The sequence below is a fragment of the Balaenoptera borealis genome, assembly GCF_965194805.1.
Source record: "Balaenoptera borealis genome assembly, chromosome: 20".
NCBI classification, from domain to species: domain Eukaryota; kingdom Metazoa; phylum Chordata; class Mammalia; order Artiodactyla; family Balaenopteridae; genus Balaenoptera; species Balaenoptera borealis.
In genome coordinates this window covers 8,894,234-8,916,980 of record NC_138879.1, presented here as the reverse complement: position 1 = coordinate 8,916,980, position 22,747 = coordinate 8,894,234, and the positions used below count along the sequence as shown (strand labels likewise).

The following is a 22,747-nucleotide window of genomic DNA, read 5'->3' as shown; positions in this document are numbered from 1 at the left end:
CAAAAAGTAGGATGGTGGGTGCCAGGGGATGGGGGGGGGAGGGGGATGGGGAGTTAGTACGTTATGGGGACAGAGTTCCAGGTGGGGAAGATGAAAAAGTTGTGGAGATGGGTCACGGTGACAGTTGCACAACAGCATAACGTATTTAATGCCCATGTGTTGTACACTTAAAAATGGCTACTCCAGTCAGTGTTGTTATGTGTATTTTACCACCATTAAAAATAATTTTTAAAAGGTATATCAAAATGCCAGAATGTTCTGCCTGTTCAACCCAAAGGACACTTACTGAACATTTACTGAGCCCCGAGTCCTGGGATCAGAACTGGACCCAGCTTTCACTGGGCTTACAACCCAGCCGGCACCTTAACACAGCCCATGGGGCCAAGACCCTCCCTGTGGGGGGCAGTAACGGTGTCCCACGGGATCGGCACCACCTCCCCTGGGAGCTCCCCGTGAGCACAAGTCCGGGTTTGGACCCTCCAAGGATGGTAGCCAAGCAGAACACCCCCGAACGGAGCTGTGAGCAGGAATCATGGGGCTCCCTGGCCTGGGACCCCCTCCAGGCAGCCCTGAAAACCTCAGCATGCAGAGGTGAGGCGTTCTCGTGCTCCCTTTGCATCTGGCCACGACCCTCCCTACCTGGGAAGGAAGAAGAGGAAGACCCTCCTATGCAGAAAACCCCTCCTCACCCGCTGCCCCGGGGGTACCAGCAGGGCAGTCACAACGCCTTCCCGAGCAGGAGCCTGCCTCCCCGCGGCCCAGTGACCACCAGCCACCAAGAATGTGACAGCCTGTCCTAGGGTCTCAAACCCATCCAGCCCCGACACGAGCCTGCCCCGGTTCCTGCCCCCAAGTCCTGGGCTCACAGCAGAGGTTACACCACGGCCCTGTGGACCAATTAACAGGGGCCCTCCACAACCCAGAGATTCTTTGCCAAGTCTAACTCAAATCCAACTTGCTGCATCTCGGTCCATCCCCCGCGGACAGAAAAGAGCTGCCAGTGCCCTCCCCTCAGCCTTCGGAAGTATACGCGCCCCCACTCCTCAATATTCAGCTTCTTCCTCCAAGACTCCAGGGCAAAGCCAGCTCCCCGCCCCCCAAATCACTGCAGCACAGATGACCAGCACCTGCTACTCACCCTCCTGGCTCTTGGGTGGGGCCTCGGCCACGGGCGGCTGGGGCTTGGGCTCCAGCCTGCTCTGCAGCTGAGACATCGGCGTGGGTTCCGAATTCTCCAGGGTCTGGGGTGGGATGGGGGAGGCGGGCCCCTCGGCTGGCTTGGGCACCTGGATCTCGACCCTCTTGGGGGCTGCGTCGGCGGTGGGGATGGCGGGCACCTCAGGGATCTTGGAGGTGGGGGTCTCCATCCTCCGGTGGGCTGACTCCTGGGGCTTGACTATGGTGATCTCCGTCCTCCGAGGGGTGGGCTCTGGCGTCTTGTGGCCCAGTGCCTCAGCCCGCTTGAGCCCGAACCGGGACGGCCCGGCGGTGCCGGCGTTCTCTACCTGCTTGGACGAGATGTCGATGGAGATCTCAGTGCGCCGAGACACGGGCTCTGCCTTCGGCCCCGAGAGCTCGACCCTCCGCAGGGCAGCCTTGGGGGATCGCTGGCTGAGGGAGTCTACATGGCGGGCCGCGGGCTCTGAGTTCTTCACACCCAGGTCCTGGAACTTCTGCGTGGAGCTGGCCACAGAGGCCCGGAGCAGGGGAGTCTGGACCCTCCGGGTTGGGGTGGAGTTGGGCGTCTCGACCTCCTCGACCTCAAAAGATCTTTTCAAGGCTGAAAGAGAAAGCGAGGAGAATGTGGTAAGTAGGCGGCTTGGGAACCCCTGGGAACATCCCGCTAACAGTGAACGTCAGAAGGCAGCTGGCGGGGATGCTACAGCAAGGGGCCCCCGGGAAGCCTCTTGCGCCCGTCACCTCTCAGGAAGAAGAGAGGACAGCCCCACTCTACGAGGGGACTGAGGCACCAGCAGCCACGTGTTCTGGGAGAGAGAGAAAAGGCGGAAGCTTGGAGGACGCCCTCTGTCCTCTCTGTCCTGCCGTGGCCATGATCCCGCCAGCTACATTTTCTATAAGGATGCTCTGGCTCAAGGGAGGGGCCTTTGATTTCCTTCCCTCCTCACCTCCACCCGACACAGACACCATCAGCAAACACCACCAGCAGCAGCAGCGGTGGGAAGATGTCCCCAATAATAACAGCCACAACTATAACCAATCAGAATCTCGATGGGGGGACTTCCCTGGTGGTCCAGTGGTTAAGACTCTGCGCTCCCAATGTAGGGGGCCCGGGTTCGATCCCTGGTCAGGGAACCAGATTTTGCATGCATGCCGCAACTAAAAAGATCCCACGTGCCTCAACTAAGACCCGGCGCAGCCAAATAAATAAAAATAAATAAATAAATACAAAAATTCATTAAAAAAAAAAAAAAGAATCTCGATGGGAATGTCACCACCAAATCAATAACAGCATGGACAGCCAACGCTGGAACTTTTAACACGGGCAAGGCATTGGGCTTACTGTGCGTAAGCACATTTACTCCCCACCCTAACCCCATGGTGTAAACGATGCTATAAGCCCCTGATACAGATGGGAAAACCGAGGCCCAAGTGCTTAAGCAAAGTGCCCAGTGGCGTGGAGTGAGTAGCAGAGCCGGAAGATGTGTCTAACTCCAAGGTCCAGGGTTCTTACTCCTTTCTGGTGGAATAATGGAGATCCTGGGCGAAGTTCACACCGCTGCCTTTCTTAGTCCTCACACCGGCTGCTTCTGCCTCCATCCTACACCACTTGCCCCAGCCGGACTTGGGCCCACGCAGGACGCTGGCCACCCAACTCCCACCCCACAGCCCAGCATTTCCCCCCGGCCACCCGCCATCTCCGCCAGGATCTGCTCCCTCCCAGGCGGTGGGGACAGTGCCTGAGAAGCCACTACCCCCACAGTCCCTGCAGCGTGCTGCAAACGAGAACCAGCTGCTCCCGGTTATAAAGACCAGAGTGGAAAGGGGCCCGCGGGGCAGGAACATGCACCAGTTCCTCCCCAGCCGGGCCCACAGCGGGCCCTCAGCGACCCACAGTGTCTCTCTCACCCCCCTCCCCACCTCACCTCACAGCCCCAGGAGCCCAGGATTACAGGGACCCCCCCCTCAATTTCCTCCCCCAGCCCGCAGCTGGTCTCCAGCCCCCAACACCAGCCCTCAGGGCCATTCTGAGCAGCCCCTCCCTCCAGTCTTCCTTCCTCCAAATTCCAACACAGCCCTCGTCTCTTCCCCGTGGACATTACCTCCTTCAGAAGACCAGGGTGTAGTGGGTGGCTGAGTGGGTGGGTGGCAAGGGGCGTGTATGCTCTGAAGCACTGGATGTAGGGGGAAGCAAGGGAGACCCCAGACCCTGATACCTGGCTGCCGGAACTACCAGTTCCCCAAACGTGACACCCCTGGGGGACCCTGTCTAAGCCCTGGGCACACCTCCTTCTCGGTGGACAGAGGGCACAAAATCCTGGGTCACAAAGCTCGACGGTCCCAGAGGCCCTGCAGGGATGGGAAATGTCCTCCGAGGGAGGCAGCTGTGCAGATTTCGGGAGCGGGCGCGTCATCACACACTGACTCAGGGACACACCTGCTGTTCAGCTTCATTGCGGCCAAGCAGGCATGTGTGTGCAATGTGGCCAGAGCTCCTGATTCAAGAGAATCTGAAAATCTGGATGTTTTTTTATATGTTATCTCCTGATTTTTAAATGCTGGCACAAACAAAGCAAAACAACCCCTTTAAAAACACTGTGTGGTCAAAGGAAATCACATCCAAGGGCTGCACTCGGCCAGCGGGCCCTGCCGTGACCTCGGGTTGATAAGGCACATGGCCAAGTGCGGCAGGGGTGTGCCTGTGCAAGGACCCCACCTGGCGCAGCTCTGCCTCTCACCGGGGGCTGTCCAGCAAGATACGCAGGGCACAAACTGCCCATCCAAAGAAGCCTCAAGTGCCCAGGGAGAGGTCAAGTGCCTGCTAAACTGGCCAGAAAGTCCAGGGCTGAGTGCCCGGAACTCTGTCCTCTCATGGTTCCCAGGGCCTCCCGAGACATCTGGTCTACCCCCACCCCGAGAGCACTGTCCAAACTGTCCCCGATGGTGGCTCCTGTCTGTCTGTGAGCTCCCTGGAGGAGGGGTCCACACCCCACCCACCTAGGCACGTGCATGTCCAGGAGTACTTGGCGTTAGCTCCTTGAGGCCAAGTTGGGAGAACAGGAACTAGGTGGGTGAGGGCTCTTTCCCAGGTTTGCCCCACGGGAATAAGACGAACTTTTCCTGGGAGTCCCGACAAGGTCTGTGCCCCTGTTTGGAGAGCCCCCTCCTTGGGGAGCCCATTTGAATGCACCTCCAACTGCAACTCATGAATTCAGACCCTACACCAAAGCAAAGGCCTCCCCGAGTCGGGAGGCCCGATTCGGCAATGACTTTGAACCAGACTGGCCGGCACACAGATCACTGCTCCCCGGAACACAAGCTCTACCCAGAACGCACACACCCGGCCCCATCCGCCACCCTCTCCTCTCTTCGGCTGCTCTGTGTTTCTTCCTGGCACATGCCACTCCCTGGGCCCATACTATCTGCATGCTTAGCACTCAGCTATATTATCTACCCAGGCATTCACTGGCCAGCACCAACACCCCCATTAGTCTAGTTCTCTCTGAGAGGACAAGGGCTGTTCCCACCATCAGGATGGTCACTGCTCAGCAAACATCCAGGGCTGATGGGGGTTCCTGATGGCTTACGCCGTCCCCACAAACAAGCACTGCCCCCACCCAAGGATTTCAAGTCCCCCCTCTAAAGCCAGGCTCACTCTTGCCTCCTCCCAAAGCCTGCAGTGGCGGCCCCATGCAGTTCACGCCACTCCCTCCCGTGTCATCCTGATTATCCCAGTCTGCTGGGACTGGCTTTGGGGGAGGGGGGCTCCCTGGGAAGACAGCAGGAGTCCTCTCCTCTGTTACACCGCGAGCCAGCCCTCCAGCCCTTCCTGGGCCTCGGGTGCTTCTTCTAAGCACAACATAAAGGCCAGACCGGATCACAGGTTTGTAACTGTGGGCCCAGAGCAGGGAGGCACCAGGCCTGAGATGTTTCACTTTCCTCTAAGGTTCTGTAGGGAGTTGAACAGTGTCCCCCGGCAACCCAAAAGCTACGTCCAAGTCCTAACCCCCAGAACCTGTGAATGTGACCTTACTTAGAAAAAGTCTCTGCAGATGTCATCAAGGTAAGGATTCAAGATGAGATTATCCTGGATTTAGGGCGGGCTCTAAGTCCGGTAAGTGTCCTTATAAGAGAAAGAGGAGGGAGATCTGAGAGACACAGAGAAGAAGATCATGCGACAACAGAGGCAGAGACTGGAGTGATGCAGCTGCAAGCCAAAGACGCCTGGAGCCATCAGAAGCTGGAAGAGGCCAGGAAGGATTCTTTCCTAGAAGCTTTGGAGAAAGCTGGCGCTGCCGACACCTTGTTTTTGGACTTCTGGCCTCCAGAACCATGGGAGTAAATTTCTGTTGTTTAAGCCACATTGTTTGTGGTTATTTGTTACATCAGCCACAGGGAGTTAACACAGGGACCGTTAGAGGGATGAAACCTCTGGGCTACAAGGTTGTCTGGGGCCCTTCCCGCTGGTGCTGTCACGTCCACTCTGCACCCAGCCCCTCTCAAGAAACGTCCAAGGACTTCCCGTGGCGGCCCAGTGGTTAGGACTCGGCGCTTTCACTGCCGTGGGCCTGGGTTCAATCCCTGGTCAGGGAACTAAGATTCCGCAAGCCGCGAGGTGTGGCCAAAACGTAAAAAAAAAAAAAAAAGAAGTAGAAACGTCCAACGGATGGACCAATGGAAGCGTGGCCGAGCTCCAGAACTGCTGTATCAGACACCCAGAGGAGGAAAAGCTGCCTCCTTTTCCAGGAATCACACAAAACCCCGGACGGTGGGAGAAGTCGTCACGAGAATAACATTGCTCTAGATTTACACCGGAATATCTGGTGATGAAACCAAAGATCATTTTTTAAGGCAGGCTGCGCGAGGGATGCCCTAGGAGCAGCCGCCTCTATACAGAGGATGTCATGACACAATTAGCACCCAGCTGGGAAGAATTAGGAGACGGCTTGTCACGAAGCTGGCAGGACAGGGTCCTCCAGCATCCCGTCCCCCAGCGGAAGTCCTAGACACACGCTCCGGGTCCTGCCCCAACACGCACAGCCATCCCTCCCTTCCCATGGTCAAACTCACCCTGGAAACTCCTTCCACTTCCTCCGTGGAGAATGGCTATAACCCACCATGGCAGTGGATGCTTTTTGCACTTTACCCTTCTCCCCCTCCCTGCGGAGAGGCAGCCCAGGGGGTCCAAGTGCGGCCGAGGAAGCCAGCAAGAGTGCAGACTGGAGGCCCCTACGTGACCGCATCTGATGGGGGACCGACAGGCAGAAAAGTGGCCTTTCACTGGACCAGGGCAGTGGGGAGTGGCGCTGTGCTGCTTCCTCTTTTGTCTGCAGGATGCTAAATGCCCTCAGAGGGCAGGCAAGAGATGCCCCCCCCCCACAACCCCGCCCGAAGCGGACAGGACAAACTGCATGGCTGTGGGGCACCAAACAAACATGGGACCAGGCTGTACTGGGAGGGTCCCCGAACTGCCACTGGGAGGGAAAAGGACTGACATCTCCCACAGGGCACAGGAGGCCCACCCATCCTCACACCATTTCCCAAATAAGAACGCCCCCGTTCTCCCTCTCGTGAAGTCAAGAACCCCCAAAGCCGGGCCTGAACGCTGCTTGCTCCCCAAAGCCCTCCTCGGCCCCAATCAGCCCTTCCCCACGAGCACATGAGCCAGAAGACTGTCGTGCCCTTTGGCCCACTGCTGGGAATTTACCCCCAGGAAATCATCAGACGTACAGAAAGATTTATGTACGGGATGTTTGCATCAGCATTAAAACAGCAAATGCTGGAAACAATTCGAGTTTACGTAGATTTTTCTGAACCCATATGCCAGAGTCCTGCAAAGTCATCAAAATCACAGTTCTGAATATGAGAAATGCTGAGAATACTAAGTAAAAATAGCAGGATCCAAGATGTATGCACGGGGCCTGACTTCATCTCACACACACATGTGCAGGGTGCACGCACATTCGAGGAAAACAGCCGTCTCTGGATGGAATTAAGGTGGCCGTTTAATTCATTACGCTTTCCTGCCTTTTCCCAAAGTGCCTATGCTAATGTGGGTCACTTCATATTTTCAGGGGATAAAACCATCAACACTGCTCTTACAAAACAAACCTTGCTAAGAAGAGGGGGAGGGTGTGGATAACTGCACCTCCGGCCCAGCCTCTCCCGGTCCATCACCTACAGTCTCGGCTGCTGCAGAGGCCGGGCCGCCCGGCCAGATGCAAACCTCCCATCGTCGCGCGCATGGGGGTCGAGGCAGGAGCAGCCTGGATCTGGGCCTGTTTAAGGAGGAATGTGCCGCACACAAGAGGCCGTTGTGAGGGCCCCCGCTCTGACCGCAGGCACGCTGCCTGCCCGCAAACCTCTCCCCGCTCCAGGAACACTTCCTGGAGCGCACCGCGGGCCTCAGTCTGGGGAGGGGAGACGGGGTGAGCCACAAAGCCCTGCTCCAGCCTGGGACAAATGTCATGCAAAGAAATGTTAGAGAACAAGGTCAAAACAAAGCCATGGTCAGCTCCAGTGGGAGGAGCAACGTGGCCACTGCCCAGCTCAGGGGTCTGATTCTGGGCTCAGGCTCCAGGAGCACAGCCCTGGTGAAAGTGAGTCTCTTCCAGGCAGCAGCAAAGCAGGTTCTGTCCTGAGAAACAATGGCCACCTGGGAGCCAGGGTGAGACACCCAGGGAACACAGGGTGCCAGGTGAAGGTCACCTCCTTGCTCCCTGGCCTGAGGCTGCAGGGAAAGGTCACAGGAAAACTCAACCCTGAAGCTAAGTGCGTGGGCCATCAGACTCACAGAGTGAGTCCGGAGCGTGTGCGACCCCTGGGGTGGGCTGGATCCACCCCCCCAGTTCCTGCTCTCCCGTGAGGACAGGGAGCTGGGGCTGCAGCTGGGCGGACAAGCTCCCTCCAGGGCAGCAGGGAAGATGGAACAGGAATCGGTGGGCCAACGGGCCGGTCCCTGAAATAACAATCCTCCGAAGGAAAGGAACCCAAGGCCACAAAAGCAAGATTTGGTCCCGGCGAAAGAACAAATTCACTGGGGAAAACCGGGCAGGGCAGGGCCAGGGGGATGATCCCAGGCAGAGGGCAGGGCAGGACAAAGGCCCTGCGTGCCTCGGATGAGCAGAGAGCTGGCCGGACGTGGGGGCCTTGCAGCCTGGGCACACACTGGGCTCCTGCTTTCAGGGCCTAATGCAGGGGCTCAAACAGGGGGCGGCACAAGCACAGTCACCTCCGGGCATCTGCTTCCCCATGTGTCATGCTGAGGCGCTGACACAGTGGTGCCCGGGCAGCAATCACGACTGTTGCTGGTATAATTGCCATCTGTGTGTGCACCCCGGGGGGTGGGTGTGCACATGTGCATGTGTGGTCACCCCACTGGCGGCCGAGGCTGCACGTGCCTTACCCGTGTCCATCACACCCACGGCCAGTATCTTCCCCTGTGCCCGAGGGCCTCCCCCGGCGTCCCCCTGGTGCCCAGGCCCGGAAGGCAGGAAGGGGTTAACAGTGCTTCCCTGGCACACAGCCTTTAGGCAGTAACTGGAGGGTAAACACTCTGGGGGGCTTGGTGCAGGGTCCCCCAGCACCCCCAGTGGTGCTCACTCCCATGCCTGGGGACCACCTGGGATCACCTCCCACCTGAATCCTTGTCTCAGGAACTGCCTCGGGCAGCCAGTGGAGGAGGGGCAGGGCTAAGAGGGCAGGTGAGAGCAGGTGGGGGGCAGCAGGCTCAGGGCATGGAAGAGGATGCAGATGGGGAAAGTGGGAGGGGGGTGCCCTCAGGAAGTAAAATAGTCCAAAAGGAAGGGCTTAAAATAGACACAGCAGCTGAGCAGAGCCTGGATAGGGACATCGGTAAACAGCGCTGTCAGCGGGTGGCCCTGGGTTTCCCGCTGCGAAACACAAGACACCAGCCAAAGTCCAAACAAAGGAAGAGACAAGGCCCAGCACTGGCACTCACAGCTCAAAACCCTCCCCTCGGGCCTCTCCCCTGCCCTCCCTGGGCAGGCCTGGCTGGGCTGCAGGGCCAGCGGCAGCCTAAGAACCCCATCCAGTGCCAGCCCCATCCTGCTTCCCGCTCCGGCTCCGGGTCCCGGCGTGCTGGCCAAGGGCACTGGCCGCCCTGGGCTTAGCTGCACACGTGGCTGAAGGCGGCACACAGCCCCTGCTCCCGGCCCTGACCAGATGCAGGCCCGCATCTCAGCACCCTGCACAGTCCCACAGGGACGGCCTGTGCCCTCTGGACAACAGGACCAAGCTAAGCCACCTTCACTCAGCCCTGAGGGGCCACGTGGGGCGAGCCCGGTGTCCCTGAGAACTGGAGGTTCACCAGGGGGTCTTAACGCCCAGGTGAAAGATGTGAGGTCAACCCCTCCACCCCGCAATTTATCTTGAGGATTGTCTTTTACTTTGGCTGTTAGGACATGGGCACTCCAGGGAGACTTCCTGCTCCTCACAGCCCCCCCCCCCAGGAGGCCTGGCCCACGGCCCACCCTGGACCAGCGACGTGGGAAGGAGGTCTGCTGTGCCTGCCAGTTGGGTTCCCAAGTTGGGCCAAGAGAAAGCAACAGGCCCCCTCCTCCCTTCCCAGGCTGCCACTCACCGCAGGGAGACCCTCCACGCAGCCCTTCCCGCCCATGACATTTCCAGGCACAAAAAGAGTGCAAAGGTGATCCCTGGCCCCCTCAACTCGGGACACGAACAAGACCCCTCACAACGGGCAGGGAGCGCAGTGGCAGCTGTGGTCAACAGCCAGCCCTCGGATTCCAGACCTTCTCTTAATCCCCCAAATTCATTACGTTAATTTCTCCCTGGAAAAAGCTCCCTAGCGCCCTGGCTAGCAAGGACACGGGCAGAACCAGCCCTCCCCAGCCCAGCTACATAGTGTAACCCACCCAGAATGGGTCCTGTCCGACTCCTTCACAAGGGCTTCCAAATCTCATGCTGTCTGCAGAGGACACCGGTCCAACAGTGGCCCCCAAAATGGTCTGAGTCCTAACTCCCGGAACCTGTGAAAGTGATGTGGGAAAAGGGTCTTTGCAGATGTAATTAAGGCAAGGATCTCGAAGTGAGATCATCCTCGATCAGGGTGGGCCCTAACTCCATGACAGGTGTCCTTGTAAGAGACAGAAAGGAAGACACAGAGGAGAAGGCCGTGTGAAGATGCAGGGACGCATACACAAGCCAAGGGACGCCGAGGATTCTCGGCCGTCACTGGAAACTGGGAGAAGGGCCTGGAAGAGGCTCTCACTCGGAGTCTCCAGAAGGAACCAACGTTGCCCACACCTGACATCCGACTTCTGGCCTCTAGACCTGGGAGAGACCACATTGCTATGTTTGAAGATCCCCGGTCTGTGGCACTTTGCAGCCGCAGGAAATTCACGCATCAAGAGAACCGATTTTTCGGCTGCCGTGGCCTTTCTGTTCAGCCTCCTCAGCCTCTGTTGATGCCGAAGCCACTTTCCGCAGTGACTCACCAGCTCTGGGAGGGGCACATGGGTGCCCTGGAATCGGGCTGGCTGGCAGGAAGGACCTCTCTCCTCTCAGCCTGAGTCAGCCATCAGGTCACCCCAGACCTTCACAGCTGTCAACGCCTGGGCCAGCAGCCCCTTCCTGCCGCTGGCTGCCCCCTGGCCTCCGAGCCTCCCCCCCCATCTTCCTGGGGCAGGGCCCTTGTGTCCAGCCCACCTGGGATGTCCCAGCTCACACCCGTTGTTCCACTGTCGTCCATCAGGGCACCCTGTTCATTCCCAACAGGGTCTCCATCGGGGCAATGAATTATCTGGTCGGCCTACCTAAGGCGGGTTCATTACCGGTGTTCCCCTCCCTGCCGTCAGAGAAGGGTCTTGGGGTGACAGCTCTCAGGGCTGGGAGCAGCCTGACAGTGGAGACCCTGGCAAGCATCATGGGACAGCCACATAGCAACTTCTGCTTCAAGAAATCTCTCAACACAGAGAAAAACCAAAACAAACGCTCCGAGGAAGCCACTTCTCAACCTGGGGCCTCTTCTCGCTCCCGCCATCTCCCAGTCCCCCTGGTTCTGGCGACACTGGGGTCATTCTGGGCAGACTTTAACAGTCACCCTAAGACACTGGACTTCCTTCTTTCCTTGATGAAATTAAAGTTATGGGAACATGAGCACATGTAGACCCATCTGTCCTCCCCCTCTTAGGCCAGCTGTGGGCTCTCTCCACTAAGAGGACAGACGGAACGGGGCTGAAGCGCGTGTGAGGAGATGCGGGCCAGATAGGGGAAGAATTTCCTGGCCCAGGGTGGGGACGCTGGGGGTGGTGGTGACCAGGCTTCCTGAAAGGCCGAGGAGGAGGGCCTAGGTGCGGCCCAGCCTGGGGGGAGAGGAGGGGACAGAGGACCTTTCTGGCCTCCGAGGGTCAAAGGTCCCCTGATAAATGGCAGCCAAGGAGGGCAGGAGGGAGGCCCTGGGAGGGGGCTGACTTCGAAACCAAAGCCACAGGCTGCAGCTCCGAGGGCTCAAAGGTTACAGGGCCCTTTAACCCACAACGCCCCTCTCGGGCTGCCCCGGATGCCCCGAGGGGGTCCTGTCCGGACTGAGGAGAACTGAACTGCTGGCTCCAGGTTGGAGCACAGCCCCTCCCGCAATAAGAGGGTCCCGCTGAGGGCTGTTCCTCGGATGCTCCCCCAGCCCCACCCCCCCGACCACAGAGCAAGGATCATCCCATCCCCGAAAAGACTCTGCGAACAAGCTGGCCCGCTCACAGCCGTCCGCGCCCCTGCTGGCTCTTTCCCACACTACTGGGCTGGGCGCGGAGCAGGACCCCAGAGCCCCGGGGTGCACCGGGCGGTCTCAGCTCCACGGCACCGGGCTGGGCTGCCAGGCTGGTGGTCAGCGTGACACTCCATCCTGGTGGAGCTGCTGTTTGTTCCCTTCTCTGTTCTCAGCGTAGCGGGTGGTGGCTGTTCCCTACCCACCGGGAAGAGGAACCACCCCGCTGACTACTGCAGGAAATGGTAGAAACACTTAAAAATGCAAAAAAAAAAAAAAAAAAAGCCTAATACCAGGGGCTGCTGGGCCCAGCTGGAGCCCTCCATTAATCACGCCAGAGGGACAGTTGCAGCTCTCCGTGCTGTGGCCTGAGGGCGGGCGCAGGCGGGTGCTGCCCGGGCCCATATGAGCTCTGGCCTAATTACAGGGGACGGTGACCCGAGGGAGCAGAGTTCAGGCCCCGGTCACAGCGGCACCCAGGAGCCCAGCTGCTCCCCAGGCCTCCCGAGGAATGGAGCGGCTCACAGCGCATGACCCCAGACCAGCCAAGCTCCGCTGGGCCAGAGGACGGAGTCTCCGTGACCACAAGGCCCTGCAGGCACCAAGGCCGACTCGAGGGTTCAGGAGGGCTTGGTCTCTACCCTCAAGGACACAGGGCTAGAGGGGGCTGGCAGAGAAGGAAGAGTCCAGAAAACTGACAGGAGGAAGTGGGTTTGTTGTGTGAGACAGGCCATGGCTGGACCTTGAGGAGATTCTGGAAGGGGCTCCCAGGGGCTGCCCAGCTGTTCCAAAGAGCCCTGGTGGGGCCTGAGTGAGGCCCCCTCCAGGGCTCCTCTCAAGGCCTTGCCAGGCTCTCACCAGGAACAGCCAGATCCTGGCCAACTCAACACAGCCACCTGGAACTTGGGGAGACCCCTGGAAACCTAAAGCAAGCTGGGCAAGGCCTCTAGGCCCGGCTGCACCACCAGGCAGAGGATCGGAGACGGGGCACCCTCACGCTCTGGGGATACAGACGGGGAGGCCGAGGCCCGGGGAGACCATCAAAGTCACGCCATTAAGCCCGTCCAAGCCTGCTCTCCCGACCCACACCCAGACGCTCTGCTGCCCCCAAGGTGGGCTGATACAGAGGGGCAAATGGGGCCCCCCAAAGATTGTTCCGTGTCCTAACTCCCAGAAGCTGTGCACGTGACCTTATTTGGAAATAGGGTCTTTAAAGATGTAATTAAGAGCCTTGAGATTAGATTACCCTGGATTTAGGATGGATCCAAAATCTGAGAGTGAGTGTCCTCATAAGAGCAGAGACAGGGCTTCCCTGGTGGCGCAGTGGCTAAGAATCCGCCTGCCAATGCAGGGGACACGGGTTTGAGCCCTGGTCCGGGAAGATCCCACATGCCGCGGAGCAACTAAGCCCGTGCACCACAACTACTGAGCCCACACACCACAACTACTGAAGCCTGCGTGCCTAGAGCCCGTGCTCCGCAACAAGAGAAGCCACCGCGATGGGAAGCCCGCACACAAGAGTAGCCCGCACTCACCGCAACTAGAGAAAGCCCGCGCGCAGCAACGAAAACCCAACGCAGCCAAAAATAAGTAAATAAATAAATTTATTTTTTAAAAAAAGGCAGAGAGAGAGACACGGAGGCACAGGGAGCAGAGACTGGGGGGATGTGTCTACCAGTCCAGGGCACCACGGTTGGCCAGCCCCTCCAGGAGCTGGGGGGAGAGGCTGGGCAGGAGGAACCAGCCCCACCCACATCGTGAATTTGGACTTTCTGGACTCAGAACTGTGCTTTAAGCCCCCGGCCTGTGGTCTCTGCTGCGGCCAAAGGACACTCACATGCTCCTTCGGACTCCCAGCCCCTCACCCATCTCTGCCCCCCGCCTCCCTGAACTGGCCACGCAGCTGTTCTGTTCTTCTGTTGCACCTTCCAGGGGCCACCCAGCCGCGGCTTCCAGGCAGCGACCCACTTATTCTTTTCTCCTTACGTTTGTTCTTTGAGCCTCTGAGTGTTCACCTGCCCCCCCCCCCAGGTTTGGGGTAGAACCTCCCGAAGGACAGAACAGACCTGTCTTCTGGGCAGGGCGGGCACTGTGCCCCGAGCATTCTCGGAGGGTGACCAGCCTTAAATATGAGCCTGTAAGGCGGCCTCCGGTCCCCCCACACTTTCTTCCCAAGAGAGGAAGGGCCTCTGGGGCAGGCAGTGTGGGAGCCTTCCGCCACCGGCCTGCGCAGCTGCAGGGGACAGGTAAACTACCCACCCCCCGCAGAGCCACACCCCCAAAACTGACCACCTCTCAGTTCCGCTTCTGGCCTGAGGGAGCGGGAAAAGATGAGAGCTGTATACAGTATACGCCAAACCCTCTGTGCCAGAGAACGCTCCACTCCCGCCCCTACCACCCAGCGCCGCCAACTCAGTCCCATAACCTCTGACCTGGCCGCCGGCCACGTGGGGCCCAAGCTGCCAATCATCACCTCCCACCCTGCAAAGCCCCCGGACAGCCAGGCCCTTCCAGCCACCAGCTGCAGCGGCCATGGGGCAGAGAGGGCCAAGCCCCCCCTCATACACACAGCAGGAAACTGCCCGGGTCCCCTACATCACCAGGGACACAACCACCCCCCAGCCTGAAAGCCCCTGGGTGGGGGAGGTCCGGAGCAGCAGAGAGAAAGCGCCTGCAGGAAACAGGGCTGCAGGTGGGAGTAATTCTTTTCTTAACTAAAAATGGAGAATTTCAGCCAAGTTGTCCTCAGCAGAACTGCTAGGTGTAGGAGGGTCTGGGGGGCGGTGCGCGGGGGGGCCTCTGCAGACAGCCCAGAGCTGGGGGCTGCCGGACGATGCACAGAGTTGTCACGAGTACCGTCTACGCCCCACCCGGGCCAGGCAGCTGACCCCTCTGGCCTCAGCATCCTGGTCTCTTCCAGCTGCGACACCGAATGACCCCATGAGGGCCATTTTGGGGTCTGCCACCAGCTCCAAGTTTCTCTCATCGCTCCTGCGACACAGGCCCGGCAATTCCAAACACTCAGCAGAGCTGGAGGGGCCCGGCCAGCCCACCTCCCATCTGGGCCGAGGTCGAGGACCAAGGGTCTGGCCACGTTCCTCTGCAGCCAAACATGCAGCTGCCGGCGGTGCCTGCAGAGGTGGTCCCACAGCCTGCGCGCTTGGGCAAAAGCTTCACTCCACCCAGCACCCCAACCCAGAGCTGGAAAGAGCCAGCGGGACCCGGGGGTCCTGGCTCGGCCACCATCAGCCAGGGGACTAGTCACTTTGAGTCTCTCAAACTGGGGTGGGAGATTGGGTTGGGTGAGTTGTTTTTCTTTTTGACAATGAACTTTAAAAAATAATATCTATTGTTTTTTTCCTGACTCTAAAAGCAATACAGAAAATGTATGTGCAATGCAGGAAATCTGCAAAACACGGAGAAACGAAGGGAAAAACGTATATAAACCCATGACCCAGATAACCACTATCAATATTTTGGCAAACGTCCTTCCAATCTTTTCACTGTGTGTATATATGAATATTTTTAAAGCAGGCTCATGGAGACACGGCTCCAGGCTTTTCTCCTGCAGCATCCCGCAGCCCACATCTCTATATATTCTTGCACTCGTTATCCAGATTCCTTTGTGGTTCTAAAGTTCTGGTTCCAGATCATTCTCAGCTCCAACTGATGATCAGAATCATTTCTGGAGCTTTGTTAAAAAATAGACTGTCCCCGCCTCCTGGAGGTTCTGTCAGGAGGGCTGGGTGGGCCTGGCACCCCAGGGTATGTCTGGGGGGCAGGTGGGTGAGGACCTCTGCCCTCCGTGGGCTCACAAGCCTTCTCTCCATCCCCCTCCTGAGAATCCTACAAGAACGAAACCCTAAGCATCCCTGGCCAGCAGCTCTGCTCGCCGCCCCACCTTCCCCTAAGGCACCCAAGGTCTTTGTCCAGCCTCAGCTGCCACCATTCAGCCCCTGGGTCAGTCACAAACCAAAGGATGTATACTGGGCTCTGCTGGGGCAAAGGCCCGTGTGACGAGTGGGCATGTCAGTCACAAGGCCCCCAAATCTGCCCAAGGCCCACGGTGTGTGCACCTTAGAGAAGGTCAAAGCCACCCAGGGCCTCCACGCTAACTCACCTGCTCCAGGAAACAGGCAGGAGAGAGGCCCAGCGCTAGCGTCCAGTACCCCAGCCAGACTCCAGTCAGCCTCCCCCTCCTCCCTAGAATGGCCATCACATTCCTCCCAAGAGGCTGTCACCCTCCTGAGGGCAGGAGCCAGCCTCGTCCATGTTGGCCCCTGCTACACACTCAATGTGCTCCCCGCAAATTCACAAGTTGAACGCTACCCCTCAAGGTGATGACATTAGGAGGTGGGGGCCTTTGGGGTGATTAGGTCATGAGGGTGGAGCCCTCGTCATGGGATTAGTGCTCTTATAAAAGAGACCCCTGAGAGTTCTCTCTCCCCTTCTGACCTGTGCAGACACGGTGAGAAGATGCCATCTATGAAATGAATCTGCCGGAGTCTTGATCTCCGATGTCCAGCCTCCAGAACTGAGAGAAGTCAACGTGTGCTGTGTCAGCCCCCCAGTCTGTGGTCTTTTTGTTACAGACGAAGACAGTTCCACTTTCCACTAGGGCCTTGGGCCCTGCCTGGAATGTCCTATGAGTCTCTAAAAAGTGTTTGTTGCCTTGAATCTTTAACAGTCAATGTTCACTGAGTGCTCACCACATACCGGACACCACCCTAAGGGCATTTGTTACATTAGCTCATTCACTTCCCATGATCTCCAGGAGACGGAGAGATTTCACTCTCATCCCCATTTTATAGATGGGAAACCGAGCCACAGAGAGCCTCATGACCAGCCCAACATCACAGCGTGGGCAAGGGTGAAGCCGAACTGAGCCAGCATGCTGAACCTTCACACCGCACTGCCTCCAAACCCCACCCCGCCCCCTAAAAGCCAGACTCGAAAATCGTATAGCGCCTGCTACACACCAGCACTGCACCTGTACTGTGCTGAGCCCCAGACACACACCTGCAAGATGGGCCCTGTGATTCCCATGTCACAAACGTGGCCATGGAGCTGGAAAGCAACGAGGCAGGGACGGGAGCAGAGGGAACCCCTGCCAGACCCCAGGCTCTGGACAAACAGCTGTCGCCACCCACCACTGCCAGGTAGACTGAGATTTCCATCCCAGCCAGGCAGGGTGAGCCCTGTGAGGTGGCACAGGCAAGGGCCGGGGGGGCAGGTGCACTGGGGTCTGCCTTCCAGCGTGGCCTTGGGCCAGCCACGACCTGCATGACCTGTCCACCTTGCTGAGCTCTGGGAGGACCAAGAGCCCTTGATACAAAGTGCCCAGCCCGGGGCCTGGCATGTAGTAGGTGCTCAATAAGGAGATGGTTACGAAGAGCAAGAACCAGCACAGTCAAAGGAAGTACCTGTGAGAGAAGGGGGAACAGCTGGAAGGGCTGGGACTTGGGTCAGAGATAAAAAATTCAGGAGGGAGGCCGGAGCCCACCAGCTGGCTCCATCGTGTAAATATTAGGAGAGATGTAAATATGTGAGTGCCACTCTCCCCGGCCCCACCCAAGCCCAGCCTCACTGGAGCTGCAGCCAGGGCAGGGGCAAGATTTCTGCACTCACCAGTGTCCCCATCCCTCCCCCAGCTGCCCTCAAACTCCTCCTCCAGGGCCAGGAGCGGGGGTGGGCACAGCAACCAGGGAGGGAGGGGACACAAGCCCACCTCTCCCCCCTCCTCTGCACTGCACCTGCCAAGGTATGAATGGGGCCTTCCCCATGTCACCCCCAAGGGGCCCCAGGGTTTCTTTTGTAGTTTAGCAGAAAAGCAAAGCAGCCCTTTCTGAGGTCTTCTGATGGAGGCCTAGGGAGTAAAGTTCGCCACTCCAGACCCACTCCACCCTCTCTACAGGAATACATCACGTGCCCCTCTCCCACCTGGATTATGCACCACCCAAGTCCCTCCCAGCTCTCTGACCAGGAGGAAAGATGGAGCCTGGAGCCTCTTCATGCCCCGACCTATGCTTGAAAGCACAGGCCCCTCCCACCACCTTCCACCTCGGTGCCAAGGGCACCTGTGCCAGGTGTGGGCATAACAGTGTCTTCCAAACAAACTACAAGTTGGCAGAAATTGCAACGGGAGCCAGCCAGCACCATCTGTCTGGAGACCCTACCTAGTAAGCTCCTACCCAGGACTCTGCTTGGGTGTCCCTTCCTCCAGGAAGCCTTCCTGAACCTACCCCTCTCCTGGGCTCATGCCTGGACCCCCAGAACGCAGAACAGAGCTAGCACTTAGCTGGCGCCCACAAACAGCTGTTGAATAAACAAACGAATGAGCTGACTGTCTCTCCCACCCTGGCCATCCTCCTCCTGGCCCATCAGAGACAGAGGGATTCCAGCACTTACTTCATTTTGAACTGAAAGAAAAAACCCAAACCCAGCTAGTCTACAGAGCACTCCTCCCCTGACTTGTGATGGGGGACAGGAGGCAGGGGACAGCAGAGAAGGCCACCCCTCTGGGCCTGGGATGGAGCCAGGAAAACTGGTATGCTTTTACTGTAGATAATATCAGTCTCCAGGGGCTCAGGGCAGAGGCCTGGCCTACCCCTCACAGGGAAACTGCCCACCCACGTGGAAAGGAGGGCCAGAGAGATAGCCCTGCCCAGGGTCGGCTTCCTGCACCCAGGGAGGGGCCAGCAGGGTCCAGGCTGAGATCCTGCCTAGAAGAGTCTGCAGAGCCAGAGACTGCTGGCCACTGATGGGCAGAACCAGAAACATCTCCATCTCACAGGAGACGGGGGAGGGGGCACGGCGAGGCAGCCCGAACCTAGGCCCACTCTGCCTAGGACACCACACCCTCTTCCTGCCAAAAAGTTCCATCAGTTAGCCTCCCACAGAGAGGGGGCCATCTGTGTTCCAGTGGCTTCCTTCCCCATTCCCAGGGGGACCCTCAGCCACAGTACCTCCCACAAGGAGGTGTCCGGGACCCCCCCAGGCCTTGCCCCAGGGGACAGTCAAAAACCCAGCAGCCAGAAGAGCCACCATCAGCCAGCACTCCTCGGAGGGCAGGGGAAGGCTGTGGGTTTGAGGGGTAGAAAGCCAGACAGAACTATCAAAAAAGACTGGTCACTGGCTGCAAAAAGCTCAGAGTTCCAATCTCTCCTTGTTTGAGAGAGGGAAAAACCAGACCCAGGAACTCCCAACTCAGTCTTATAAAAGGCCCAGGCAGCAAGGCAAACCCGACTCCCTACCCCAGCCCATCCCCCGCAAGACCCTCCTGAGGCCCTGGAGGTACACTTGCCCCCCATCTGTACCCAGGGAACACCCATCGAACCCCCAACCAGATGGTCCCTTGGAGGCTGTAGCCAGAGGACAAGTGGAATGGACAGGAGGTGGGGTGGGGGGGGTCACCTCGCCTGCCTCCCCTCCCCCATGCCACCCGTCCCTCCCAGTGTTTGAAGGCAGAGACTCCCGCTCTTGGGGACAGGGACACAGGAAGCTCTAAGCCGTGTGTGGGGAGGGCACACTAACGTGTTCCAGGCCAGGTCCCTTGATTCTCTGGATTTTGCAACTTGGGGCAGACCTGGGCTTCCCCAGCCGGCCCAGAGACCCTGGCGGGCAGAGAAGGCTGGAGACTACGGGGGCTCAGCATCCGGGGGGGGCTGTCAGAGACTCAGGAATATGAGACAGAGCGTCAACAGAGAAGAACCCCAAACACAAAACTGACAGAGGCAGGTTGGAGCCTTATTCCCAGGGGCTCCCCCGCCTCCCCTGCAGGCCCTGCTCTGTCCTGTGGGGCGGGGGGCTCGCTGTGCATATTCTAAGGCCACCATCCTCTTGTCCCTTCGCCTAAATTTCTGGGCATTGGCAGCACTTTAAAAAATGACAACAAACTTGAAGTTTCTACACCATCTCCTGGTCCAGGCTGAACGGAGCCTCCGGGCTCTGTCCAGACCAAATTAAACAGCCGGAGCCCAGAAATGCCCCAGGCGCCGGGGGTGTCTAGGGGCCAAGCGCTGGGTCTGTTTGGCCGGAGAGATGACAAATCCTCAGCCTCTGGGACCATGTGCCAGAGAGTTCCAGTCTGTTTGGTCTCATAACAACTCAGCCTCCAAATTTGGGAAAAACCGAGAGAACTTTGGAAAGATAGCCACTGTCTGACCATTTTTCCTCAGTGGCTTTGTCAAGAGAAAGCAAAGGAACTGGTTTCCTGGCTGGGTTTCTGGGATGAACCAAAAAACTGACATCCCCTGAGGCCTTCATCTCTGATAAATCTGGTAGCCCGGTACCCCTTACCTCTACCCCAGCCCACCCTTCTACACACACCGCCAGGTCTTTGAGGGTCTACAGCATGCACCCACGTTCCTGCCCATCGGGAGCACCTGGCCTGGCCTGGCAGGAAGGTGGGACTCCTGGCTTTGGGGGCCACCATGGATCCCTTGAGCCTGGCCCCCAGGTCCTTGCTGCTGGCCCCGTGGTCCTGTCTGTACCCCAGGGAGACTCTTCTGATAGCAGCCAGCCCACCCCCAGCACAACGAGTGAGGGGCATTCAGCTGGGAAATGGGGGGCGGGGGTGTGCAATAATTGTGATGGCTAAGCTGAACTGTGGTAGGGGGCTTGATCTCGGAATGTGACAACACCCCCGAACTCTGAACATTCAAGGAAAAAGAGAAGGGGAGGCCCCATTCTGCTCAGCCAGTGCCAGGATGAGGGCTGCAGCACCCCTGAGGGGCATGCCAAGACCACAGTCACCAAGCTGCCAAGTCCCCAGCCCCTGCAGGGCAAGCATGCCACCTGCACGTTAGTACTTCCTTGGCAACGTCCCTTCACGCATGGGCTGCCAGGCCACTGCTTCCACCAGCAGGCCAGCCTCGCCCAGAAACGTGGCCTGAGCAAGTACCCACCATGTGCTGGGCACAGTGCTGGCCGTGGCTGCCGCTGAGCCTGGGGGCTCACACTCTGGTGGGCTCGTTCCTCCAGGCACAGAGGCCCCAGCCCGTGCCCAGGCACCCTCCCCCCAGCCCTCAGCCTCAGCGGCGCAGGGGTGCAGACCTAACCGCCCCCGGGGCGAGCTCGAGGCACAAAGCTCTGGCCTCTGAGCCCTGGCTCTCCCCACTGGCCCCAGATGGGACCATCCTCCTAGCTCCTGATCTGCCACACATCAGGAGTCGCAAAGGGCTGCTGGTAGAAGAGGATGCCCCAGTCAGCCCGCCCCGTCCCCGACACCAGCTCCCAGTTACGACTCCCTTTCAGGAAGGCTGGCAGCCAGCAGAGCCACGGGCAGACCCCACTGTCTTCAAAGTCAGGTCGTCCAGCGTACGCCTGTGTCGCTGTCTGTAGGATGGGCCCTTGGTCCACCCATCTGGGGCGCTCTGGGGTGGGGGGATGCAGAGGAGACTGGAATGACCTCCCCAGTGAAGGAACCCTGCAGCCCACCTGACCCAAGCCTCCAAGCTCTGACAGTGAAAAACCGTGATGGGATGTCCACCGGGCCGGGGCCAGGGCTCCCACGCTGGCCAGCAGCCCAAGTATCTGCTGGACTCAGGGGGACCTCCAGGCAGGCTCCGAATCTGCTGTGCTGACCACGCTACACAGTCTCACTCACCGCCCCGTCACCACTCGGGGAGACCCTTGCCGGTGGCCTCTGAACCCCTCCCTTCCATCACGCAGATTCTCGCATTTAGGCATCCACGCCCACCCGTTCCTTGCAAATACCTGACCCCCCACCTCAAGCTCCAACAGCTCCCGCCATGCTCCCGCGAGCAGGCACCAGGCTCAGGCTGTCGGCTATCTCCCCAAGACGACCCACGGACAGCGGTGTTTATGACCCCATTCAACAGAAGGGGAAACTGAGGCTCAGGGGCCAAGACACCCTCCACCACCCAGCTGTGCAATGGCAGAGTGAGCCTGCCCTCCTAAGCATTACACCGCGTGGGGCTCCCAGCTGCCCTACCCATCACTTCCCCCAAAGGCCCTCTCCCTCTGGATGCAAACTCTGCCCACTTGTCTCTTTCAGACCTTCCTACATGGACTTCCCTGGCGGTCCAGCAGTTGAGACTCCGCGCTTCCACTGCCGAGGGCCCAGGTTCGAACCCTGGTCGGGAACTAAGATTCCGCAAGCCACGCGGCACAACCAAAAAAAAGAAAAAAGAAAAAAGAAAAAAGAAAAAACCTTCCTAGAGATCCATGTCCTCCAGAATGCCTTTCCAGATCGACGCCCCACAGCACGGGGTGTCCCTCCCTGCTCGACCCACCTCCCTGGCCCACGTCTGACCCTCAGCCCAGCCGATGACAGGGACGCTTCTGCCACCTGGCACGTGTGTGTCCGCCCTCTGCCTCACAGTCAGGACGGTGGGTGAGCCTAGTCCCGGGCCCTGGACACAAGAGCAGCAAGCCAACGAAGCCGGTGGTGGTCGGACCCGTCAGAGAGCCGTCCCCTCATAGCTGAAAAGCAGGACTCATCCCTCAAGAGTCCAGCAGAATGCCGGCAAGGCCGGCTCCTCCGGTCCACCAAGTAACCTCACGCCACCAGAGATCCTGTCTCCTGCCACCAGATGAGAACTGTGGGAGGCTGTATCCACAAGAGGCCTTGAGCCTTGCTGAAAAGCAGGACTCATCCCTCAAGAGGCCAACTGGCATTAATTAGGGGCAGATCTGCACCTGTCACAAAGCTAGGCCTTGTCCTCCTGGGAGGAAACAGGCACCTGAATCCAGCCATCGAGGGAGCCCTTGTCCAGGAGGTGTCTGGGCTCCCAGACGAGCAGGTGCATCTGCATGGTCTCGTCTCCCCTGGAGACCCTCTCCCTGCCCTCTGCCCGTTCTCAT

The 22,747-nt window shown here is 58.8% G+C and overlaps 1 protein-coding gene across 6 annotated transcripts in view; it reads right to left on the bottom strand.

Moving 5' to 3' along the window:
* The window catches only part of SEPTIN9 (septin 9), a 195,273-nt gene that overhangs the window by 78,378 nt on the left and 94,148 nt on the right, over window positions 1-22,747 (bottom strand). For all 6 annotated transcript variants that reach the window (XM_082371183.1, XM_082371187.1, XM_082371184.1 and 3 more), the window contains one exon: window positions 1,139-1,780. In XM_082371183.1, coding sequence (XP_082227309.1) covers window positions 1,139-1,780 — 642 coding nt within the window. The remainder of the gene's footprint in view (window positions 1-1,138; window positions 1,781-22,747) is intronic.